Genomic DNA, 23,780 nt, shown 5'->3' with positions numbered 1-23,780 from the left:
TTCGAAGTGGACGAAGTGTTACTGGTATAGTTGAACCTATGAATCCATGTCTTACAGTTTTGGGCTAGAAACAATGTCATCTAGTATATGAACCAGTTTTCAAGCGGAATTTAAAGAGCGGAAATTTGCCAGTGATCTACATGAGCTGATGTCCGGTCGCCAGACACTGGAGCCCTAAGTGTAGGATGACCTTGGGATTAGATTCTGACTTGAAGCAATGAGTAAAATCGTACTTGGATGGAAGCGAGAGAGAATTGGCGAGTAGATTGTAGGATAGTTCCAAAAGGCGCAATCTGATGACCAAGACAGCTTGAACGCGGAATAAGAGCATTTCCCTACTCCTGATCTCACTAGCGGTGATGGAGGCAAGGATACTTGTCTTTTTTGCACATCGTCTGCCCGGTTGAGCTCCCGAGGTCGTTTCGGTTCCTGACTTGCTTCTTCAACGCTACTAATGATTCATGAACAGCCCTGCAAGACAGACTTTAAGGCGGTTGAAGGGGCTTGGAGGGTTCCCAAAGCTCCCCACCTCCCCTGAAGGTGCCAAGCCGGCTCTCAGGCACCTAAGTTAGTTTACTTAGCGGGCCCCACCTGGTACCCTAGGTATGGAGGGAAAACATTTCGAAGACCTTGACCTTGGCCCCTGACTTTTAGAGAAAGCGACTGAATGCCTTCATCTCACAACCATTTATTCTTATTACCATGAGCCTCATGGTCGCCTGCTCCTATTAACATTTCTTCTGTGCAGCCTTGTTCCCGTGAGCTGCGTCCATTCATTGATACCTCCCTAATGCCTCGTTGCACAATATCACGCGTTCTCGGGCTGGTCCCACTAACCTGGGTTTGTCTCGTGGCAACGTGGTTCTTCTTCCCGTCGCCGTCAGTGCCCACCTCACAGCGCGACGAGTACATTCAAACCAATCTTCGACTCGGCGGCGAACTGAGTACTATTGTTGAATACTCAAAGTCGTTCAAATTCGGTGGGAATCGCGGCTCACGCGAATGTTCGGAGTGCGATGGCATCATCCTTGATTGGCGGCTGGAGAGCCACCGGACCACCGACAGTCTGCTCCTGCATCTGGGCGAGGCTCGCATCAACCTCACTGAAGCTACGCTAGCTGGGCCCAAGGCGGCACAGCCTGCAGAGGAACAGGTTGCATACCTCAGCGAACCTTTCAAGGCCAGGGTACGTGCCGGTTCAATTGACCACGTTACCGTCTTGCCTTGGTTCAGATGGACGGACAAGATCCTCATCAACTGGATCATGTACAGAAATCACGAAGACCTCGAATTGAGACTCTTTAGCCCTACACCAGGGGTTGTGGAAGTGTGGAAGGATATCGCCATGTGGGAGACTTGGAAGGCTGGCGTGCCGGTCCGCGACACCGAGCGCGATGTTGGCCTCCTTGCCAGCTTCTCTCACCTGCAGACAGTCCAATTCACCGGCGCAGAAGCCCTGAGAGCCAATGCGGTCCATACAGAGATTGCACATGTCCAGGGCCAGCTGCCCTCCAAGACTTGGCCAATCCGTTCCATCATTGCTGGCCCGCTCTACGTGCCAACTTTTATGTTTTCGCTGCTCATCTGGAGCTTCACTTTCGAAATGGTGCCCTTGACCATTGTACTGGCATTCCAGATGATTTGCATACTGGCCATCTTTGCCCGGGCCGATCGACTCACGATCTCACCTCGTCAATGCTTCTGCAGGGACCGCAAGAAGAGGAATCAGCAACACGGCATTTGGGGTGCTGCTGGGCCCATAGCCGACGAAGAAAATGGACTCCTGGCCCTGAGACCAAAGAAACCCTTGGCAATGCCATCCATTTCGAAGCCGTCGAGGTCGCGAGCCCCTGTGTTCGACAAGATGTGATTTCCTGTTACCGCCGCTCTTTATACATCATTAGATCATTAATCATCATGGCTCGTCTCAATACATGCTTGCTTGTACCTGTGGCATAGTCGGTACCATTTCCCAATCTCATACTTTGTCCCAAATTCGCCTGGAAATCGTCTCCCTCTATGGGAACCGACATGATATTTATATGGTGGGATTTGTGATCTGAATGGGATCATATAAATCACAGGCGCGCCACCTTATTCGACAATGAGTGATCACTAGATTAATCAAAGCATATAAGAAAAGTACCAATTGACGTCCCATCACTTGGACGTACTTTTGACCATAGCTCTAAAAGGCTTAAATTGAGTTCATCAATCGCCGGTCATGGTGTAGTGGCTGCCGAGGTTCGAACCACGCAATGCGGAGAACCTCACACCAACGCGGGGAGAGTCTGGGGGAACCAGTATACCCCATGCACAAGCCGACCAATGAAAGATAGCTCTTCCAAGGATTTTATCGGTTTTTATACTCCGATGGGATCTATCAACTTTCCACGACGGTGCCTGAAACTCGCCTTCTTAATCAATCTTGAATTCGGCATCTTTGAGTTGACGGCGTTTCGGACTGGATAGATCAAATATTACTCCGGATTACCGTATCCAAAAGTTGACATCTATGCTGGCTCCCAAATCGACAATAAGAAGACAGCTTTCTATTGTTTCATTCCAGACTGACACAATGCCACGACGCGCCGTACGCATCGCCAACTGCTCCGGTGCCATACCCGATCAGGGCGATTTCATGCTTCACCAGGCAACGGCTGGCCCAGTTGATGTGATCACTGGCGACTATCTGGCCGAGGCCAATCTCGCACAGTATGCCGAGGCGTACGCCAGGGGCGAGCATCCTGGCTGGGTATCAACGGCATGGGATGGCTTGCAGCTCTCCCTCGGCGCCATCCACGAGCGACGGATCAAAGTTGTCATTGACGGTGGGGCTCTGAACCCCAGAGGGCTCGCCGAGAAGACGGATGCGCTTGCGCGAGAGAAGGGATATGATCTCAGGGTGGCCTGGGTCGAAGGAGATGATCTCACATTCAAGGTTCACGATATCCTCAAGCGCGATGCTAATGGCAAACTTCCACACTTTGACGCCAAGAACGAGGAGGTGCAGTTGGCCAAGGACACTGAGAACTTTCTCAATGACCCAAAGAAGAAAATCGTAGCTGCAAATGCATATCTTGGTTGCCGAGCTATACGAAAGGGGCTGGACGAGGGTGCAGACATTATCATCTGTGGACGCGTGGCAGATGCTAGCCCCGTGATAGGCGCCGCAGCTTGGTGGCATGGCTGGAGAGACGACCAATTTGATGAGTTGGCTGGTGCACTTCTTGCTGGGCACCTCATCGAGTGCAGCACGTATGGTACAGGGGGTAACTATGCTGGATTTGATGAGTATCCTATCGAGGATCTCCTGAATTTGGGATGCCCGATTGCAGAAATTGACGAAAGGGGAGAGTGCGTGATCACAAAACACGAAAAGCTTAGGGGGATCGTCACGGAAGAGGTTGTCAAGTGCCAGATGCTGTACGAATTGCAGGGCACAATCTACTTGAACAGCGATGTCAAGGCAGAACTGAAAAACGTCATCGTCAAACAAGTTGGAGAAAATCGTGTTCACGTCTCCCGGGCCAAAGGCTACCCGCCGCCACCGACTACCAAGCTCGCTGTCTTCTACAAGGGCGGGTTCCAGGGCGAGTTGACCATGAATGCTACTGGCTATGCAGTCGATCGAAAATATGATCTTCAAGAAGCACAGCTCCGAGACAAGATGGAGCAGTGGGGCCTGACGCAAAAGGTCGATCTCCTGGAGCTTCAACGCGTTGGCGTTCCCGAGGCCAATCCGAGAAGCCAGCTGGCAGCAACGACTTATCTCCGCATCTTTGTGCAGGCGGCCACAGCCGAGCTTGTCAAAGCCGTGCTCGGCGCCATTGTTTACAACTTTATGCAGCACTTTCCCGGCATGAATTGTACGCTCGACTGGCGGCTCATGACGGACCCGTTGCCGTTCCTCGGATACTTTCCCGCGCTCGTGAGTCAGGATGAGATCCAGGAAGCTGTCAGCATCATTGGGGGCCCAACGGACAATGTCAGGAGATGGGAAGTAGGAGTGCCGCTCAAGACGGAACCATTAGAAGCGAGGGAGAACTACGATCCCGTCTCGCCCCGGGCATCCGGCGACTTTGGTCCTACCCGCATGGTTCCGCTCGGCGATGTGCTCCTTGCGCGTTCTGGCGATAAGGGTGCCAATGTCAATGTCGGATTCACACCGAGGGCTCGTCAGAACAATGACGATACGTGGGAGTGGATGCGCGGTTTCTTGACTCGATCACGCATCAAAGAGCTCATGGGAGAAGACTGGAAGGACTGGTACCACATGGAGCGTGTAGAATTTCCAGGGATCAGAGCAGTGCATTTTGTCGTGTACGGCGCCTTGGGCAGAGGTGTCAGCAGCTCGGCCAAGCTTGATAGCCTGGGAAAGGGGTTCGCCGAATTTTTGCGAGCCGTACACGTTCCTATGCCGTTAAAGTTCCTTAGACGACCGGCAGTGAGTAGACTGTAGAATGGCAATCACGGTAATGAATTTCGCCAAATCTCGTGTCAAGGTATTGAACATGTCCGCAATTCCAGCCCTGCAATAAGATGGTATCTAGGTGGCTTCAGGACTACTAAATCTTTTTCAATCATCTCGAATTTCGCAAGTCCACGCATGGCAAGTCTTTTAGATGCGACATTCAATAATCGCGACTGTACATGATCTGTCATGAGCCATCATAGCAGACCCTGCTTTTGCAAATCGTAGTACACCTTTTCAGGCATGACATTACCCTCGGCATCCTCCATCTGAACCAGACTTCCGTCGTCCTTGTCCTTCCTCTTCTCCTTTTGAATCTTTTCCCATAACCTGGTCGCTTCATCAATGGCTGTAATATCCCTGAAAAGCGCAGTGTTCGTGATGCCCAAACATTTGAGACCGTAAATATGCCGTGCCTCGTTGAAATGCTTGTCGAATGCTCTCCTGCCCATGTACACAAAGTTTCCACATATCTCGCAGGGGAATTCAACGCCCAATCCATGCAGCTTGTACAGCCAGAACGGGATGGGCTTGCCATCCCATGCGAGCGGCAGCTTTAGAGGATTATATATCCTGTCGTCGTCATCGCCTTCTTCGCCCTCTTCATTCTCTGGCCCTTGCACGACGGCAGCAGTAGAGCTGTACAGGTTGTCCAGCTCCTGCTGGCGCTCACGCTCCGTCATACCTTGCTTACGCTCGACATTCACTCTCGTGTCGCCACGTTCTGTGCTCATGGCAGCGGCAAGCTTCTTGACTCTGTGCTCTCTCTCGGCAATGGCGCGCTCCTTCAGTCGAGCGGCAGACTCGCCGCCTCTAGGCCCTTGTGACGTGCTAGATGCTTCTCCCGACTCTTCTATCCGCTTCTTGCGATCTGCGGCGGCTCTGATGTGCTTCTTTCCGTTGAGATGGCCTTTGTAGACATTTTCGTTTTTAAACTCCTTTTCGCAATCCTCGCAATAAACAGCGTCGGCTGTGCTGGCTTGCACGATGGAGGCACCCGATTCGAGCTTCCAGCCTTCCACCGAGTCACTCTCCCAGGATACTCCAAACTCCTTGTCGAACTCTGCGATAACCTTGTCAATATTCTCCAGAGGTCTCGTCCTCCGCATGAACGACTCCAAGTATTGCGCCAGCTCTCCAACATAACGGAAGTATTGATTGGTCAGCTTTTCGCTTCTCTTGAGACCACCAGCACCAGCCGTGAAGTTGTCAAACAGGTCCAAGTATTGCAAGTAGCTCAATCGCTTGGCGTTGGGAAGATTGAGGAAGGATTCGTGGCAGGTGTGAAGGTCAAAGAAGCGGCCAAACGCTTCCTCTCCGGTAAACATGGAGTCCACGTTATTGCTAATGAAGTCGCCTTCAGATGTCTTTTTGGGCTTGTATGCGCGCTCGAGGTTTTCGACGGGCTCATTCGGGTATCGCGAGTGAAAGTTCTTGACCTCGCCAAGCTGCTTGTAGAATTCTTCCATGGGGTCGCCCGTGCCAATCTGCTGAATCTCTTTTGACCTCGAGTTATCCGCATCGTTGTAGATAGCTAGCAGCTTGGAAGACTGAGAGGAAATGCGATCGAGGAACTGGGAAATCTGGTGGTCGCGTGTGAGACGATCGCGAATGTTCTTTGGCTCATCGCCAATGCGGTCGGCAATACCTTGCTCGAGGCGCTCAAGATCCTCGTGGAGGAAACGCTGTTCTTCCAGGATCATCTCGGCGATTCGTGCGCAGTTGCGCAAAGTATCAAAATGAACCTGAAGAAAAGAATGAGTGGTGCTGCTAGTAGGCAATTGATTTGGAAATCGAGCAGCGCTAGGTGCACACACTGTGAGCTTGATGAGGCTGAATTGGAACCTGGAAATTTGGAAAGCTGCCAGCCAGCTCCAGGCCAGAGTCAAGCGCGTTTCCTTCGCCACAGCCAATCCACGCTGAGAAAGTTGCCCCACCTGCCCTGAATAAATCCCGGGGCAGAGGCTAAAGCGCGACTCGCCCCACTGAAATTTTGGCAGCCTTATCCATTCCATCAACTCATCCGCTGTCATCGCCCATTCTCATCAATCCCGAGACTAAGTCTCATTGCTTTTGCTACTCAAATCATCAGAATCAGTCTAAGAAAATCACCATCATGGCCGAAGGAGGAGGTATCGATCGTCGCGCCGACGAGAAGATGGAGTTCTCCACCTCCAAGGAGGTCACAGTTCATCCTACTTTCGAGTCCATGTCGTTGAAGGAGAACCTTTTGCGTGGTATCTACGCCTATGGATACGAGTCGCCATCCGCCGTGCAGTCGCGTGCCATCGTTCAGGTCTGCAAGGGTCGCGACACCATTGCCCAGGCTCAGTCTGGTACCGGAAAGACGGCCACCTTTTCCATTTCCATGCTTCAGGTGATCGACACGGCTGTTCGCGAGACCCAGGCTCTCGTCTTGTCGCCTACTCGTGAATTGGCTACTCAAATACAGTCTGTTGTCATGGCTCTTGGCGACTACATGAATGTCCAGTGCCATGCTTGTATCGGAGGAACCAACGTTGGAGAGGACATCAGAAAGCTCGACTATGGCCAGCACATTGTCTCCGGCACGCCTGGACGCGTTGCTGACATGATCCGTCGCCGCCACCTGCGCACTCGTCATATTAAGATGCTCATTTTGGATGAAGCCGATGAGCTGCTCAACCAAGGTTTCCGTGAGCAGATTTACGATGTCTACAGATACCTGCCGCCCGCTACCCAGGTTGTGGTGGTTTCTGCCACTCTGCCCTACGACGTTCTCGACATGACCACCAAATTCATGACTGACCCAGTTCGCATTCTGGTCAAGCGTGACGAGTTGACCCTGGAAGGCCTAAAGCAATACTTCATTGCCGTTGAGAAGGAAGACTGGAAGTTCGACACCCTTTGCGACTTGTACGACACATTGACAATTACTCAAGCCGTCATCTTCTGCAACACGCGCAGAAAGGTCGACTGGCTCACCGACAAGATGCGAGAAGCCAACTTTACCGTCAGCAGCATGCACGGAGACATGCCCCAAAAGGAGCGTGACAGTATTATGCAGGATTTCAGACAGGGCAACAGCAGAGTGCTCATTTCGACTGATGTTTGGGCTCGTGGTATCGACGTTCAGCAAGTCAGTCTGGTCATCAACTATGACTTGCCCAGCAACCGTGAAAACTACATTCACCGTATCGGCCGTAGTGGGCGTTTCGGACGGAAGGGTGTGGCCATCAACTTTGTGACCAGCGAGGATGTTCGCATTCTTCGCGACATTGAGTGTAAGTACAATTTGCTGTTTCACCGGAGGAAAACGCTAACATGCACAGTGTACTACTCTACACAGATCGATGAGATGCCAATGAACGTCGCAGATCTGATCTCGTAGAATGTCATTTCATCAACAGGAGGAGAAAATGGCGTTTGTACTGAATAAAGGACCAGCAAATTGTTTCTGTGGAGACTTCAAAGCGTGGGAGGAAAGGGGCATGTCAGAGTACAAGTGAGTCCCCCTTTGCAACCAGGCAATCATTGAATACTATCTGACAAGAAGTTGAGCAGTGCATAAAACAAGATTGACCAAAATCAAGCAACTCTTTTTTTCTCGGCATCACAGTCCTTGAGTTTGAGCTCAACTTCAGCCTTAGTCTGCACAACTTTGCGTCCTGGCTTATGTGCTACCTCTTTTAATTTGTGACTGAAATAGCTATAATTACTACAGCGCAAGTGGTACAACGATGGCAGCGCCAGCTTATGGAATATACAGCCATCATCGCCGACCCTCCACGCACGACGTTCCATGCTAAGGCCCGGGGTATCCGAAGATATGTGCAGTAGACTGTACCCATTCCGCATATCGAAACGTATGCGGAAGGAGTATTATTTCACTGGCACAGCACTCCCGTATATCATGGAGCTGTGCTGGCAGGTATTACTTGCGACAATCCAACGCCTAGTCGATAAGAGTGAGATATCAGCCGCTCCTCGTCACTTCCACGAGACCGCGAACTAGCTGGGGGAATTTTCCATGAAAAGTCAAACCCTTGATTTGATGCGCACGATGTTCTTGGAATTCAGAGCTTTTTTTTTTTTTGTTCTTTTTTGGGGCACATGCCATGGATATTTATTCATATAAGTTGCAAACGAAGTTCACAATTTGGACAAGATTGCTTCAGAGAAAACGCCGCGTCTCATTCCTCATCAAGGTAAAAGAAAATAAAACAGCCAAACGCCGCGACCAATTGAGTATATTTTTAGTTGGAAGAGACAGGTGCCAGACTGAGATCGTACTTCAGATCCCACTCAGCCTGAGGGTCATTCTTGCGCGGCTCAAACACGACAGTCAAACCATCCTTGACAGCAAACACGGAGTCATTGTCCAGGTAGTCGGACTTGCTGTCAAAGATCTGTGTTGTAATTGGCTTGAATCCCTCTGCTTGTGCCTAATTTGGGAGAGAAAAAAAGATGTGTCAGCATTTGTTCTTCACGTGGCTGAAAGTTACACAACATCCCTTGGCTTTGTGCAACATTCCAAAAGGGCAAGACAAACGTACAATGAGGTGGATGTGGGCAGGCCTATACACGTGGCGGTCCATGAGTCTAAGCAGCTTGCCAGCCGGACCGTCCTCCGGGACCTGTAAAAAACGTCGGGTTAGCCGAGACTGGTGATCCCTGCAGCAATAAGTGATACAACTTACTGGGTACGGTGTCGGCCGCAGGCAGTAAAAGGAAAAGTGACCCTGTGCGTCTGTGACAAACTTGCCGCGCAGGTTGTGCTCTATTTGGGCATCATCTTGCTGCTCGTAAAGACCTAGAAAAAGTTAAATTAGTATTTAGTTGCACCTGCAGTCCCCGCGCGGGGGGGTTCGTTTATTGTCACTAGGAGGAACTCACCATTTGTCGACGCCTGCCATGCCTCGACTGTGGCGTTGGCCAGAGGCTTTCCAGTCTCGGCGCAAGTGACTTGGCCGTGCAAAAAGGCAACCTGGCCGTCCTTGGGAGTGTTGAAGCTAATGGTGGTACCATTCTCACGGATGGGGGTGTCGTGCCTCCAGAACGGACCCAGGATGGCCGAAGCCGTGGCAGAGCCGGCGCTCTTGACGGCGGCCTGGTATGTGATATCATCCACGAGCCTAAGATGAACATGTTAAAAACAAACAAGACACGAGCCATGCGAATATGAATTGCGAAGTAGAGACAAGACACAAACTTACGACTCAAGACCAATAACGTCGCATAGCAGCTGTCCCTCGTTTCTCTTGGCATCACTCATCTGTCCGGCCTGGTTGATCATCTGCACGCCGAGCATCCACTCGTCCGTCGTGAGCTGCACCTCGCGGGCAAAGTCGTGAACGTGCTTGATAAACGACGACATGACCTCCCTCAGGCGAGGGTCCGTCTTGGGTCCCATGGAGCTGATGACATCCTTGGTGAACTCGTCTCCAAGAGTGTGGTTTCCTTGCGAAAGAGAGCCCATTTCTACTGCTGGTTCTTTGGTTATGTGATGTATGTTTATTTGCTGTTTTGGGTTTCTTGGTCTTTTGCTGGGCTTGCTGTGAGTGTGGTGGGGGATGGTGTTTTCTTGAGTTGAAGATGATGATCTTTTTCTTTTTCTTATGAGTAGAAGAGAAGGATTAAAAATAAGATTTCTGGGAATGTGTTTGTAGAGAGACACCCCTTTTTCTTTATTCAATGCCAGTGGTGTTTGAGTTGAATGTGATCTTTATTGATAGCAAACTATGGGTACATGGAACGACTCCGCAATTCAAAGGGAAAACGTGATTAAGATCTGACCACCTTGGGAAAACCGAATAATCGCCCCCCCAGTCCCATATTCGACCGCGCCAACGCGCCGGTTGGGATGCGGAAGTCGGCAGTTGCGCTCGGTCGTCCTTGGGAGCAAAGGAACATTTGTTGCTGCTGACACACAAGTCAACGGTGATTTGGTAACATAAGCCAAGGTAAGGTTTGCACCCGACAGGTGCTGTCTCCGCTCTTTCTCACACACATTGTCGGCACTGGGGCGATTGGAGATGGTATCATTTGGCGCCGACCGTTCTTGACTAGGTAGAGAATAGAGAGGGGGGTTTTCCCCCATGATACAGTAGGTCCAACACGCTATCACTACGCCTACGGAATACACTAGCAGAATGGGCCAATCTAGTAGTACTCTGCCTCTCTTTTCTCGGTGTGGGAGACAGCTGACCTGCTGCTTGACTGCTGATTGCTGCTGCAAAGTGAATGGCGGCGCTGTATAATGATGTGGCCTAGGAACTTAAGCAACGAATCCCGTCTGGGGCCCCATGGGAATTGGGCATTTCATCATTCGCTGCAAGCCAGCCCGGTCCAACTTTTCTCGCCCCGCGAGACAAATGCAAAGCATTGCATTTTGTTGGTGGAGTTCAAGGGTGGTCCCCATAATTAGTCGGATCACGGATTTAGGGAATACGGTAAACGCTAAATGTCGGTCCTTCCTTTGGCGAATGGGGGGTGGGTGGCGCACGGAGGTTTCCTCAATCATCATGCGTTACGCCTTCTGCAGGGAACCTTCAATAGGTTCCTTGTCGATCGTTGGTGATATGAAATGTAGGTACAGGTCCAGAGTGAGGCTATCACGGGATGCTACAGAATTTTCAAATCTGGTGTTACTTGATCGGCATCTGGCAAACATCCTGTGAGCCGGGGGTGGTTCTGTATAAAACCATGGGTTGTAATTGGTACCTAGTGTACATGAACTCTAATGCTCCAAATAATCATAGAAACTCTGTGACATGAAAATAAGTATTTCAATTACTCGTCAATGCTTATATCATGGTATGACATACGCGTAGCATGATGCGACTTTGTTCATGACAATGATCCTCAATTTGTGTAGTCCGACATAATACAATTTACTAAAAACTCGCTATGTATTACCCAACCTAAAACACGTAGTTACTACTTTCTATAATCGCCGTCGTCCCCAAAGTCCCACGTTGGCTGATCTGATCCATTGGGTCTGCTCGCCCGCTTGAAACTAATATCCAAGCCGTCGATCTCTACGACGGGCTTGACGGCCTCGACATCATTCTTGTACGCGTTGGAGTACCAGTGGTCAAGGTATTTCTTGTCCAGCGCAAACTCGGGGAACACTTCTCTCATGCGGCGGAGCGCAGTTCCGGAAATCTGATCCACGCTGTTTGCATGATCCAGGGACAGGAATTCCGGTCCTGTCCAGCTGCGCAAAGTTTCCTGAACACCGGGAGGCAGCAAGCCTGCCTTGAACAAGAGGAGGTCGTACTGCAGCAGAGAGGCTTTGCCGTGCCACGAACCACCGCGGGTAGCCCGGTGATACAGTCCAATGAATGCCGTGATGGCACCCATGCATCCAGTACCGTAATCCGAGATGGGGAAAGGAGGCACCACAGGCTCGTCGAGTCCCATGAACTTTCCTTGCTCCCAAGCCACACCGCTCACCTATTGGTCCAGTCAGTAAAAATACGTGCTAGGCGACGGGACCTGAGACTTACGCAATCTGCGATCTGTTGCCAACCAGGACGGTGTGCCCATTCTCCTTCGTATCCAAAGCAGTTCACATTGACATAGACGAATCCCTTGCCTCTCTTCACAGCCAGTTCGGACAAGAACTTGGCACCGTAGCCGAGCTTCTCAATCGCTTGAGGTCGATAGCCATCCACAACGATATCGGCCTCGGCCACCAGCTCCTCGAATCTCTTGCGTCCTTCTGGCGACTTGAGATCGAGCTCAGCAGCATGCTTACCCATGTTTCCGTCCACCTGGAAAAAGGGCACATCACTCAGGTTCGGGCTGGTGATCTTGAGCACATCAGCACCATACTCCCCCAGGATCCTCGTGACGACCGGGCCTGCAATGATTCTGCACAGCTCAAGCACCTTGACGCCGGACAGGAGCCTCTTCGGATCAGCAGCTGGCAGACCGACTTTTGGGCTCTTGTCTTCAAGGCACGTGACGGCCCATGGAGGAATCTGGCTGTTCACTTGACCCTGCCACAATATTAGCATTACCAACACATTGTACAAGGTGAGAATATGTGGAGAAATCAGCATACATGTTGTGTCTTTAGGAATTCCTCGTGCTTGAGTGCCTGCACACCAGCCTGGCGATGTTGCGCATTCATGGCCTCGAGTTGCTCAGGGGTAAACTTCTTGACGGCCGACTCGATAGTCTCCACGATTTGCTCGTGTGTCTCGAGGTCTGGCCGGAAAGGCTCCAGTCCTAGGAACCCCAGAGTCGTGGAAGCCTCAAGAGATCCATGGATGTGGTAATACTGTCCAGGAGTTGCAGTCTTGTACAAATTTGCCGACATGCGGCGGTACGGGTCTGACTGTGCTTGCAACAAATCGGTGTCTTTAAATCCAGTATAGTCAGAACTGGCTCTTGCACATGAAGTTTTGGAGCCTCATTCGCCTGCTTACCTTTTAGTAGCGATCGCACACTCTTATCCAACTTGCCCAGCCCGCCAACTGTGGCCAGATAGGCCTGGAATAGAAATGCAGTCGTCTTTTCCAAACTGACAGTAACCTGTCTGTTGCTGTCAGTGTTTTTCTGTGTGGCCGCCAACAAGCTGGCAACCGAGCCTTCTATCGCCTTGAGAGCAGCAGTGGTCTCGGTCTCCTTGAAAGGAATCGGGAAAATGGGCTGATCCCTTTCAGCCTTGAAAATGACATTTTTGGCGACCGTCTGCGCCTCGGTGGGCAGTCCGATGGGATCAAACAAACTGCACAACAGCCCGACGATGCGGGCGCTCTCCTCGCGGGAGCTATATTGTTCCTGAATGCTTCCCATGGCGGACAGGGGTTCTGTAAGTATATGCGAGTAGTGGGCTGCTATACTGGAGATGCGTATGAAGAGGGTAGTTCTAATCCAAGCAGGTAGACTAATAATCAATATCTGCAGGGTGAATTTCAAATCATTTACTGGGCCAGCAACTCCAGAATTGCAGCGATTTGTTTTTTTTCTTGGTGTCTTGATGTTTCGCTATGGCAAGGGAAATCCGCCCGAAGCCGCCCACTCACACGATTTCGACAATGACGAGGAGCAGGGCCATTCATTCGCCTTTGGGTACTACTCGCGCGGACGGATCACCGACCTTTCTGGCCAGGCTATACCCGTTAATCCGCGCCTGAACGAGAGCGCCTCAGCACGCGGTTGGCCCGTTTTCCCTTTACTGAATCCGTTCTTCACATCGGAGCCCACTTTGGAAACTGACGGCGGACCGCCCCCCCAGTCCGTCGAGCGACAAGAAGAAAAGATGGAGCATGGGAAAGAAGAGGGTCTTTCCGAGCACTGGGTCTGCCTGGGTCAGCAGGGCGAACGCCAGCATTGAGAAAACGGGTGTGGGCTGACTGGCTTGCTCGCTCTCCGTCTGCCGGCGTCGAACTCGCTAAACAGTGCTGCGACCTTGCCTTTAGTCATGGATGGATCGGGGGGTCTTGGTGGGATGCATTGCCTTCTTCCTTGAAGGTCCACGGGTGTGTGGTGTCCCGTCTTGTCTGTCAATCTAACGCTTAGCTTAGCGTCATCACCATTGCATCACCCGCCCCTCCCCAACTAGAATAGCACTAGCACTGGAACTGGCATTCGCGGGGCGGGGCATCCCCTGGCTACATTGATTCATACCGCACTTCCTGTGCTGTGACGCTGCTATCGAACAGCAGCTCATAGCGTCTGCTGTAAAAGATTAGCCAATCATCATCTTCTGTATGGTTAGAATCATTGCACCAAGCAAACAGTAAACAAGCAGTGTAATTTGTGATCTTTGACTTTTCACATAGTTTACAGCCTTATTTGCTCATATCAACAAGATGCCTTACATCACACTCCGAGAAAAGTCTCTCTATTACCGTCTGGTTTCTCCAGAGCAGGGTAATGCCGCCACCGGCACGACCTTCTTGTTTGTTCACGGGCTCGGCTCTTCGAGCTCCTTCTATGCCACCATCATACCGTCTCTAGTTGCTGCAGGTTACACTGGCGTTGCTTTTGACACACACGGTCAGTCTTTTTCATCAAGTGTTGATGTTTTTCTTGCTGACCATGGTGCAGGCAGCGGCAACTCCAAGTACAATGGCCAGTACGGCGGTATTGGCGGAATAGTGGAGGATGCAAAAGAGCTGATCAAGCAGCTCAGCCTGGATACCAGCCGCTTGATCGCGGTCGGGCACTCCATGGGCGCAATCGTGGCCTCGGAGCTGTCTGTGCAATTAGGACTTTGTGGTGCCGTCTTGATCGGCCCGGTCAACCCAAACCCTGGCCTGGCACCCATCTTTGACGCGAGGATAGCAACCGTGGAGAAGAGTATGTGCCCTTTCTCGTGATTTCAGCTCTGGCAAAAATTGTGGCTGACGGGTTATAGACGGCATGGACGCCATGGCAGACACAATTCCGGCCGCGGCAACCGGCCCAAAGTCGACAGAAACGCAGCGAGCATTTATCAGAGCCCTGCTCCTGTCGCAGAGCCCCGAAGGCTACAACTCCCTCTGCAAGGCCATCTCTGATGCCAAGCAGCCGGAATATGCGCAGAGCCAGAGCCCACTGCTCATCATTTCAGGATCTCACGATAAGACGAGCCCGCTAGAAGCCGCTCAAAATATCCAAAAGAGGTGAGTTTCATTCCAATTACATGCAAATTTCTGGTCAAAAGCTGATAAGCCTTCATAAGCTGGGGAACTGGTGTCAAGACTCGATTGGAGATCTTGGAAGGCGTCGGTCATTGGCATTGCATAGAGGCCGCCGATGAGGTAGAGAAGCTCATTGAGGCTTTTGCAGGCGAACTTAGATAGTGCTTCTATTATGAAAACCAAACCATAATGCCTCTTGGATCAATGAGACAGGCGTGTGAATTCCGATATACTCTTGCTTGTGATCATCTTTTTATTTCATATTGGGAACTGTCATTACTCAAACCAATGGATTTTATATTTATTTAATCTTCTATAGCGTAAGTGCTAGTTGGAAATTCACAATTATTTGGAGCTGGCTGCGGCGGTATCCTATATTCAATGTCAGCATTGATCCATGTGTGAATCCCTCTAAACTTACCAAGTAGACCTGGTAGAACTTCAATCTGAGCTTTCCATCTTGTGCAGACTTCTCCAGCACTGCGTGTCCTCCCCATTCCACAGTGGCCTTGCCACCAGCACGGAGCTCGTACTCGACGTCTCCGTAAAGCATGACCTCGCGACTTTCGCCGCCAAACGGAAAGATCTTTTGGATGGTGTGCTTCCTTTGTGACACTGCGGCCCACATGCCATGTCTCAATGTTGTGATCTCTGCAGCCTGGTCAGTAAATTGTCCTTGCGCTATGCGCGGCCGTGGGTTTGAAGAATTACCATCACGACCCTGGCTGCTCTTGGACCCCAGCTTGAAAGTCGCGTCGGATGTGAACTGGTCCACGTAAACGTCATGAACTCCAGGTGTATCGGAAATCCGATAAAAGTCCTCAAAGAACTGCACAACTTCGGGGTCGACAGTAACACCCGCAGGATACTGAGCCTTGTACTGAGACATTTCGGGTTTCTCTCGGCAATGGAATGAGTGTGTGTAAAGTTGTTTCAAGTCTTGAGAATATTGCACCGTTTGATGATAATTCAAATGTCGAAAGCAGGTATGTATGTTTGCGGGTCACATACGTACATGTCAATGCGGAACTTTTCTCTCTCTGCGCCTGCAGGTCTTTGAAATACTAGCAGGGGCCGCATAGGGATGTTCATGCTCCACTATAGCCACCTAGCCACGGAATACTCTGGGTTCATATTCACCCGCTGCTACACTAGATGGGCCCCGCCTGTCGCATCACAGATTCGCCGAGCAACAGCCTAACCTAGTGTAGTGCAGTATGCGGACATCTCGGATGCTAATACTGGAGCTCACGCTCTGCATGGACAATGTCAATGGAGTTGACATTCTTCCGGAGGTGCCTATCTATCTCGTTACTGCCATCACTACCCACGGAAGACCTACCCAACTCTCGGGGCTTTTTGTGCTGGTTGGAGGTTGACCAATTGATGACTGACCGCTTCGTCCCGTCAGTGGTGTGCACTAAGCACATTAGTATGCTGGTTGGTGGTATATCATGGTGAGTCTCGGGTAGAGTCTAAATTTTCTTCGAGAATGCATACAATGTTCGAAATGGAGACGGAACAGTAATCGGACTATACTCCGTAGCTTTACTCTTTGTCGCGCGAGTCCTGAAAGACGGAACTCGGAAAACCTTCCCCCTGGCTGCGGGGGGGAATGTGATGCTGCATCTCCCCCGCGTGTGTGCCCTGACAAGATGTCGGGGAAGCGGGGACGCGCTCCCCTTGGCGGGCGGCAATTGCACCGATGGTTTCTTTGACGACATCCGCCAACGGTCCCTGATCTAGACACCTTAGCCCAGTAGTTTGTCGACGCGGCGTGGGTGGGAGGTGCCGCCTACAGAACGACGGTCGGCTATGTTCCTTCTGGCGAATCGCTCTACTTGGGAACGCTGCCGACACACCGTTCATCGGTGCCACCAGCAGAGTGCGTTTGGTCGCCTATCGCCTTGGAGAACGACAAAGTACGGCTTGCGCAAAGGGGTAGTATGGGGTATTACAAAGTATGGATCATATAGGTTCCGGCTTAGTTGAGCGCGAAGGGCGAATATTGAGGATTCCATGTGTTTAAAACAACAGTCACTTCTACAGCAGAGAAGTGATCAATCATAAATCAGTTCATCAAGTTCTCTGCCATACCTTTATCCTACAAGTCAGGAACTTTGCCATTGTCCAGTATCATCATTTACACATTTTCTTCAGATACTAGTCAAGATGCTCGGAAAGATTGCTTTGGAAGAGGCTTTCGCCCTGCCTCGCTTCCAGGAGAAGACGAGGTGGTGGGCTTCGCTGTTCGCTACCGACCCGGCCAAGCACGCCGCAGAGATCACAGATATTGCTGAGACGCGTATCAAGTACATGGACCAGCACGGTGTCGGCTACACCATTCTTTCCTACACAGCCCCTGGTGTTCAAGACATCTGGGACCCCAAGGACGCCCAGGCTCTGGCCGTCGAGGTCAATGACTACCTTGCCGGTGCCATCAAGAGCCACCCCGACAGATTCGGCGGTTTCGCGTGAGTTTCCATGTCAAATAATCAAAGGAATTCCATGGCTGACCATCCACAGCACCCTTTCCATGCACGACCCCAACGAGGCTGCCGCCGAGTTGAAGCGTTGCGTCACTCAGTTGGGCTTCAAGGGCGCCCTGGTGAACGACACCCAGCGCGCCGGCGTTGACGGTGATGACATGGTCTTTTACGACGGCCCCGAGTGGGACGTCTTCTGGTCGACGGTCGAGGAGCTCGACGTGCCCTTTTACCTGCACCCGCGGAACCCCACGGGCACCATTCACGAGAAGCTGTGGGCCAAGCGCAGCTGGCTGATCGGCCCGCCGCTCAGCTTTGCCCAGGGCGTCAGTCTGCACATTCTCGGCATGGTCACCAACGGCGTCTTTGACCGCCACCCCAAGCTCAAGATCATCATTGGCCACCTGGGCGAGCACCTGCCCTTTGACCTGTGGCGCATCAACCACTGGTTCGAGGACGTCAAGAAGCCCCTCGGCCTGTCCTGCAAGCGCACCATTCGCGAGTACTTTGCCAACAACATCTGGATCACCACCAGTGGTCACTTTTCCACTGCCACTCTGCAGTACTGCTTGACCGAGGTCGGTGCTGACCGTATTCTGTTCTCTATTGATTACCCCTTTGAGAGCTTTGGTGATGCTTGCAACTGGTGGGACAACCTCAAGCTCAACGAGACGGATTACAAGAAGATTGGCAGGGATAACGCCAAGAAGCTGCTCAAGCTCGACAGCTTCAAGGACTCTGAGGCGTAAATTATTTTTGCATAGTAATATAATATAAATGATATGACAAAAAATATTGCATCATCTGGTTTTGTCTATATTGTGTAGTATTCTTCTGATGTGATGAGACCAGTATGAGCCTCGTTCACAAGCAGCCAAGGTCGCGTAGCTTTTCTGTCCTTGTAAAAGAGTAGAAGTTAGCAGTGCGAACCCTTTACAAGTCCAATCAACATAGATGATTCTATATTCAAGACAGTGAGAGAAGGGGCAGAAAGCAGCATATCATGAACAAGTTGGGGGTTTGATATTCGACACTGATTGCCGACATCACACGAACCAAGTTCTTGCCGGCCAGGTCCTCAGACAGATCTCAACCGCATTGGGCATACCCGAAGCTAGCGGAGATATGTTCAAAACAAGGTTATTCTTAAGCGTAGTATCGCCGAGGGACCTGCGGCGGTATTCTGCAAGGCACACCTTATACCACACCTCGGGGGAAAGAATAGCGTTTTTCGTATGACTCATCTGCTGTACAAAATTTACGGCAAGCCCTGGGGAGTATCTAACCTCGCGAGGCTGTTTATGGAAGATACTCGGGCGACGAAACATTTCTATCACTCAACTATGATGAAGCGAGATGAAGCGACAAGGAATTCGAAGTGATCAAAGCCTCGTAATTGAAAATATGCCACCATATTACTCAATGATCTGAACTAGGTTTACGTCATGTTAATTTTCGGTCGTTTGGGTCAATCTGAGTAACGGAACATTGTAAACAAGAATTTTCAAGAGAAGTAGTTGCCACATTGGGACGCCATGACAAGATTGATCCATGATCTTTGCGCTGTTGCCCAAATACTAACAATGAACAAATCCCAAATTTTCAGTATTGCATTTTATGGTCATCACCTCTTGGAATGACCATGGTGGCCTCGGTGACCGCCTAGGATGAAGTGCAAAGGTGCTTACGTCCGAGAGACTTAAGGTGCTCTCTGCTTCAGAAGCCATTCTTCTCTGCCAGTAAAATCCAGCGTAGCGTCTGAGCAGTAATAGCCGTCTCCAACCTTCTCTGCAAGCACGTGTTGGTGTGTTTTCCGGACCTTGAGTGACTTCTATCGGCGGTGGGACACGGAACCTGCCAACTTTGCCAGGACCACGTACCTTCTTCACCTTGAAGGGTGCCGTTTGCACTCTATTGAGAGCGATTCGTCAGAATTTCTGTATTCCTCTTCTACAAAAATCGGAAAAAAGAATCAGAGTTTTGATTGTCGCCGCCACTGTGCAAGCGTAACTAGGTACTCTTGCAAATTCTTCTCGCGCAATCACCCACGATTGTTCATAAAGGTGTTCATAAAGGTGTTCATCGGCGTCGGAGAAAGCAACGCCACAACCTAATCAATTTGAGGTCTTTCCATTCCCATCACTTAAATCTGTTGTCCTCGGTCCGTCCTCTATTTAAATCAAGTCGTCACGCAACTTTTGGTCCTTTCCGCAGCACTGATTTTGTCAACCACCAAACTACAAATTAGGTGAGTTCTCAGACCACTACCAACATTTTTCATGCTTTATACTAAGGCTGCCTCGGAAAAGTGACGTGATCATCTGGGAAAAACAGACTTGACATAATTCTTTTCTGCAAAGTTATTACACCGATAATTTGTGGAAGATCAGCAATCTCAAGGCCAAACAAGATGACAACAATCAAGATCTGCGAGGACGAAAGCAACGACGAGAGTCGCCGGTTTCGCCAGGATGTCATCACACGCGCCGTCAACGTCGTTGACACAAAGGAGTTGTCAAGGGTAGAGGTCTCCATCTTGCGGGACCATGCGGTCCAGCTTAGCAACACCAATGACTCGCAGACCAAGAGAATCAAAGACCAGGACAAAATCATTCAGGCCCAAACGGACAAGATCAAGAGATTGCAGTCCAAGTTGAAAGAGCGTAACGCCTTTATCGAGCAGCAACGCAAAGTCTGTGATAAGCAGACACGCCTTCATAACGAGGCCAGGAAGTGTGTCAAATCGCTCGAGAAGGAGTTGAAGCAGGCCGAGGATCGCTTCGAAAAGGCCAGTAAGGGCATCGTCGATGTCGTCCGTCACATGTTCCTCCACGTCAGGAGAATAAATGACGTGACCAAGACACACGGTCGAAGAATGATGGAAAAGGTTGGTGACCAGAAAATCATTAGTCGGCACACTGAGCTGTGACAACTCGATTGATTTCAAATGGTATTAACGGAATACCATATCATCGATCGAGCTTCTCACTCGCCTTGTTGCCTATTGTTTTGAATTGTACCATGGCTAACTTTCGTTTACAAATTTAGGGAAAGGTCGAGGCCGGCGAACCCCCATGTGCGTACACGGAAGACATTCTGGACGACGAGTACCATGACGCAAATTTCCACGAGAGCCAGCAGCGCAATGTTGTTAATGGTCTACTTAAAAAGCTTACCGATAAATCTGGCATCTCTTTCGCGGGTGCATGGGAATTTGCAGAGGAGCAGATGCGTTCGGGCCAGCGCTCCTAAATTTTGTACAAATCTGGATACATATCGCAAGCGGGTAGATGAAGTAATGCCTACCGCAAATTACTGCTTTGGGACATTGGGTGTGGTTTTTGGGGCGTTTGTTTTGTACCACCACGGGATCAACTTGGCTTGTTCAAAAGTTTAATCGTTTACATCTTGTACTTGGCGTTGGGTTAGGTAATAATGATATAAGATTACCCTGTGCAAGTGAGCAAGGTATTTCCGCCTGTCATCCCGAATTAAGTCTTGTCTACCTCTTTAGTGACCGTGAGCGTTGCCAGGCCAAGGTACAATTAAAATCGTAACGATTATACTGCCTATAGCAAACTTGTCTTGATGCTTGTGTGACTATTCCAGAAATACATACCCCGGGTTTTCTTATACTTGCACCTGATCCAATTGGGGACGCTAAATTTTCATTCTGTTCGTAATGCAAAATCAAAACTACCGATCGGTTGGGTAGACCGAAGCCAATGACAAGCCCTGTAATTGCCTCCGTACTCCAGATATCCTAGTTGTTCAGCAGTGCCTAGCCTTATCTTCGTTGCGGGGCAGAGTGGGCGCGCTTAGATGGTTGGCTGACTTACTAGTTTGATGATAACGAAGGGACGGGCGACTCAGCTACCCTGTTTATGCACTTGCTTGCTGCTGGTGCGTGACCGAGACAGGAGGGAGGGAGTGAGGATCATTTTGTACGTCTATGTGTAGAGTTTCCTCGTCTTTCGAGACCTTTTCATTCATAAATCCATCCAAATCCACCCCCGCCGCGTGAAGTCAGAATGTCTGTCTCCATCGCCAGTGCCGGTGGTTCGGGCACGTTCCAGCCGTACCAGTGTCTTGTCTGCCAGAGTCGATTCACTCGGCATGAGAACCTGAAGCGACATGCTGCGCTGCACTCACGCCCGCAGGGACAGGCGTTGCTTTCCTGCGAACTGTGCGATGCCACATTCTCACGGCAGGACCTGCGAAGTCGGCACATGAAGAGAAAACACCCTGAACAAATTGGGCGACGAATGACAAGGGCATCGAGGCAGGACCCGGCTACTACTGCTGCTGCTGCGACTGCGACGCAGGTGTGCGGGGCCAGGAAATCTCGCAGGGGAAAAGCATCGCCATCGTCGCCTGCGGAAAGCCAAAACGGCTCTGGCAAGGGCGATGAGTGTGAATCGGGAATGGAAGATGGAATTTGGCAAGCAGCTCTGGGACTGGAACAGCGCCACCAGCTCGACCACGATCAGCACGACTTTATGGGAGATGGCATTGACCTGAACAATGGCTCGGGGACGACTGGTGCCGGCGACTCGCATAGCATCACTGCTTTACTGTCGGATGACCAGTCAATGAGCGACTTGATGTCCATTGAAAACATGGTGCAAGACGTTGCCACAGCCACTACTACCAGCAATCACCAAAGCTTGCTCTTGGGACAGTCGCTTCCTAGCCCCGCCTTTCACACAACTTCCACCACAAATGTCGCCTCGGACCAACAAGCTACGTCGCTGAACCCCAATGCAGTGCACTTTAACTTCAACGATATTGCAGACAAGCTCTCACCGAGTAGCCCGCCACAGCTTATAGACGACTGGTCTCCTTCTTCGACACAGATTTCCAGGGCTTGCGGTCTATTCTTTACCAATATCTCGCATTTCATCCCCTTTTTGCATCGAGCAACATTTGACATTAGTCAAACCCCTCCCCATCTACTATTCAGCATCATGTGTGTTGCCTATCAATATGGCGACGATCCAGACTGCGAGGATGCAACAGGCTCAGGAGCAAGCCTGTCCATACGATGCTTTCATCGGGCCCGTGCTTTACTGTCCATCGAAGAGGATGGCCAAGACGAGTCAATGCCGCACCTGACCATGGTTCAGGCCTACTTCTTATTACAAATATGCTCAATGATGTACTTATGTGGTAAAGACTCTGCCTACGGCCTCAAAATGCACTCGAAAATGATCAGTCATGCTCGAATAGGAGGTTTGTTGCAGCCGACACCAAATGACTCGGGATCGGCAGGAGATTTGGAATCTCTTTGGCGGGATTTTATTGGGATGGAGTCCCTCAAGAGGACAGTATTTGCAGTTCATCAGATTGACGCCCTTTGGTATCAGATCTTGTCGGTTCCACGCCAACTATCGCATCTGGAAATCCGGCATGACTTGCCATGCCCTGAGAAACATTGGACTGCATCCTCGGCTGCCGAATGGGCACACCAGCAGCTCATCGCCAGGCAGTCCAACTCGCCCATTCGTTATACAGACGCAGTTCGGCGATTTCTATCATCAGAAGCAGATGTCGCTTCTATTCCAGCCTTTGACCCATATGGCGCAATCAACATTACACAATTCCTGATTTCGAGCGCTCGCGAAATATCCGGATGGTCTACAATGACTGGAATGCTTAGTCTTGAGCGGTTCGAGCCTCTGCGGTCGTCTCTAGTAGCACTTGGTCCTTATATACGCCAACAACCGGATGCAACACCATCGTCATATGCAGCCTTGTGTGAGGCAACCTGGCAGACCGCCATGATCGAGCTGCAGGTGTGGTCGCCGTCGCATGTCGGTGGTATCGTAGAGGGAAGCATAGACGCTATTCTGACCCAGTCGACCTACTTGTCCCCACATGTAGAGCTCCTGAGCGAAACCAGCATTGCCAAAGCGGTCCAACCACACGTGAATTGGTTCCTGCGTTATCTCGATACGACCATGACGGGAGAGTACGAGGCGCCGTGGGTTACATTGTATGCATACAAGGCTTTCTTAATTGCCTGGCAATTGGTGCGTGGTGGCAAGCCTGGTTCCATGGAAATCGTCGGCATTCATGACGGTGATGTCGAGGGAGCAATGAGATGGGCAAGGAAAGTTTTTCTTCGGAGACAACGCTGGCAGTTAGGGAAGCTGATTATGAAGTGCTTGGATTCAATACAAAACTGAGGGAAACCCCTCG

The 23,780-nt window shown here is 50.7% G+C and overlaps 12 protein-coding genes across 12 annotated transcripts; 8 read left to right on the top strand and 4 right to left on the bottom strand.

The window, feature by feature from the left end:
- Nucleotides 1-790: 790 nt before the first annotated feature.
- PFICI_11581 (uncharacterized protein) lies at nucleotides 791-1,870 on the top strand (the record flags this gene model as incomplete). Its single annotated transcript, XM_007840162.1, has 1 exon — nucleotides 791-1,870. One exon carries the CDS (start codon nucleotides 791-793, stop codon nucleotides 1,868-1,870), a length of 1,080 nt encoding a protein of 359 aa, XP_007838353.1.
- Nucleotides 1,871-2,578: 708 nt separating this feature from the next.
- PFICI_11580 (uncharacterized protein) lies at nucleotides 2,579-4,462 on the top strand (the record flags this gene model as incomplete). Its single annotated transcript, XM_007840161.1, has 1 exon — nucleotides 2,579-4,462. The coding sequence occupies one exon, from the start codon at nucleotides 2,579-2,581 to the stop codon at nucleotides 4,460-4,462; it is 1,884 nt and encodes a 627-aa protein (XP_007838352.1).
- A 209-nt stretch (nucleotides 4,463-4,671) lies between these two features.
- On the bottom strand, nucleotides 4,672-6,177 carry PFICI_11579 (uncharacterized protein; the record flags this gene model as incomplete). Its single annotated transcript, XM_007840160.1, has 1 exon — nucleotides 4,672-6,177. One exon carries the CDS (start codon nucleotides 6,175-6,177, stop codon nucleotides 4,672-4,674), a length of 1,506 nt encoding a protein of 501 aa, XP_007838351.1.
- A 413-nt stretch (nucleotides 6,178-6,590) lies between these two features.
- On the top strand, nucleotides 6,591-7,844 carry PFICI_11578 (ATP-dependent RNA helicase FAL1; the record flags this gene model as incomplete). The annotated part of the gene is made up of 2 exons (XM_007840159.1): nucleotides 6,591-7,737; nucleotides 7,786-7,844. 2 exons carry the CDS (start codon nucleotides 6,591-6,593, stop codon nucleotides 7,842-7,844), a joined length of 1,206 nt encoding a protein of 401 aa, XP_007838350.1.
- An 865-nt stretch (nucleotides 7,845-8,709) lies between these two features.
- Nucleotides 8,710-9,932, bottom strand: PFICI_11577 (uncharacterized protein; the record flags this gene model as incomplete). Its single annotated transcript, XM_007840158.1, has 5 exons — nucleotides 8,710-8,898; nucleotides 9,010-9,090; nucleotides 9,154-9,266; nucleotides 9,350-9,588; nucleotides 9,670-9,932. 5 exons carry the CDS (start codon nucleotides 9,930-9,932, stop codon nucleotides 8,710-8,712), a joined length of 885 nt encoding a protein of 294 aa, XP_007838349.1.
- A 1,460-nt stretch (nucleotides 9,933-11,392) lies between these two features.
- Nucleotides 11,393-13,261, bottom strand: PFICI_11576 (uncharacterized protein; the record flags this gene model as incomplete). The annotated part of the gene is made up of 4 exons (XM_007840157.1): nucleotides 11,393-11,911; nucleotides 11,965-12,459; nucleotides 12,525-12,823; nucleotides 12,892-13,261. 4 exons carry the CDS (start codon nucleotides 13,259-13,261, stop codon nucleotides 11,393-11,395), a joined length of 1,683 nt encoding a protein of 560 aa, XP_007838348.1.
- Nucleotides 13,262-13,445: 184 nt separating this feature from the next.
- On the top strand, nucleotides 13,446-13,802 carry PFICI_11575 (uncharacterized protein; the record flags this gene model as incomplete). The annotated part of the gene is made up of 1 exon (XM_007840156.1): nucleotides 13,446-13,802. The coding sequence occupies one exon, from the start codon at nucleotides 13,446-13,448 to the stop codon at nucleotides 13,800-13,802; it is 357 nt and encodes a 118-aa protein (XP_007838347.1).
- Nucleotides 13,803-14,280: 478 nt separating this feature from the next.
- PFICI_11574 (uncharacterized protein) lies at nucleotides 14,281-15,255 on the top strand (the record flags this gene model as incomplete). Its single annotated transcript, XM_007840155.1, has 4 exons — nucleotides 14,281-14,467; nucleotides 14,519-14,770; nucleotides 14,829-15,075; nucleotides 15,135-15,255. The coding sequence occupies 4 exons, from the start codon at nucleotides 14,281-14,283 to the stop codon at nucleotides 15,253-15,255; spliced, it is 807 nt and encodes a 268-aa protein (XP_007838346.1).
- A 183-nt stretch (nucleotides 15,256-15,438) lies between these two features.
- On the bottom strand, nucleotides 15,439-15,982 carry PFICI_11573 (uncharacterized protein; the record flags this gene model as incomplete). The annotated part of the gene is made up of 3 exons (XM_007840154.1): nucleotides 15,439-15,465; nucleotides 15,515-15,744; nucleotides 15,805-15,982. The coding sequence occupies 3 exons, from the start codon at nucleotides 15,980-15,982 to the stop codon at nucleotides 15,439-15,441; spliced, it is 435 nt and encodes a 144-aa protein (XP_007838345.1).
- Nucleotides 15,983-17,265: 1,283 nt separating this feature from the next.
- PFICI_11572 (2,3-dihydroxybenzoate decarboxylase) lies at nucleotides 17,266-18,328 on the top strand (the record flags this gene model as incomplete). Its single annotated transcript, XM_007840153.1, has 2 exons — nucleotides 17,266-17,567; nucleotides 17,620-18,328. The coding sequence occupies 2 exons, from the start codon at nucleotides 17,266-17,268 to the stop codon at nucleotides 18,326-18,328; spliced, it is 1,011 nt and encodes a 336-aa protein (XP_007838344.1).
- A 1,661-nt stretch (nucleotides 18,329-19,989) lies between these two features.
- Nucleotides 19,990-20,831, top strand: PFICI_11571 (uncharacterized protein; the record flags this gene model as incomplete). Its single annotated transcript, XM_007840152.1, has 2 exons — nucleotides 19,990-20,466; nucleotides 20,628-20,831. 2 exons carry the CDS (start codon nucleotides 19,990-19,992, stop codon nucleotides 20,829-20,831), a joined length of 681 nt encoding a protein of 226 aa, XP_007838343.1.
- Nucleotides 20,832-21,610: 779 nt separating this feature from the next.
- Nucleotides 21,611-23,767, top strand: PFICI_11570 (uncharacterized protein; the record flags this gene model as incomplete). Its single annotated transcript, XM_007840151.1, has 1 exon — nucleotides 21,611-23,767. The coding sequence occupies one exon, from the start codon at nucleotides 21,611-21,613 to the stop codon at nucleotides 23,765-23,767; it is 2,157 nt and encodes a 718-aa protein (XP_007838342.1).
- Nucleotides 23,768-23,780: the final 13 nt, after the last annotated feature.

Source organism: Pestalotiopsis fici (genome assembly GCF_000516985.1).
Source record: "Pestalotiopsis fici W106-1 unplaced genomic scaffold PFICI_Scf_9, whole genome shotgun sequence".
In the NCBI taxonomy this organism is placed as follows: domain Eukaryota; kingdom Fungi; phylum Ascomycota; class Sordariomycetes; order Amphisphaeriales; family Sporocadaceae; genus Pestalotiopsis; species Pestalotiopsis fici.
This window is presented reverse-complemented; position numbering and strand designations above follow the sequence as displayed.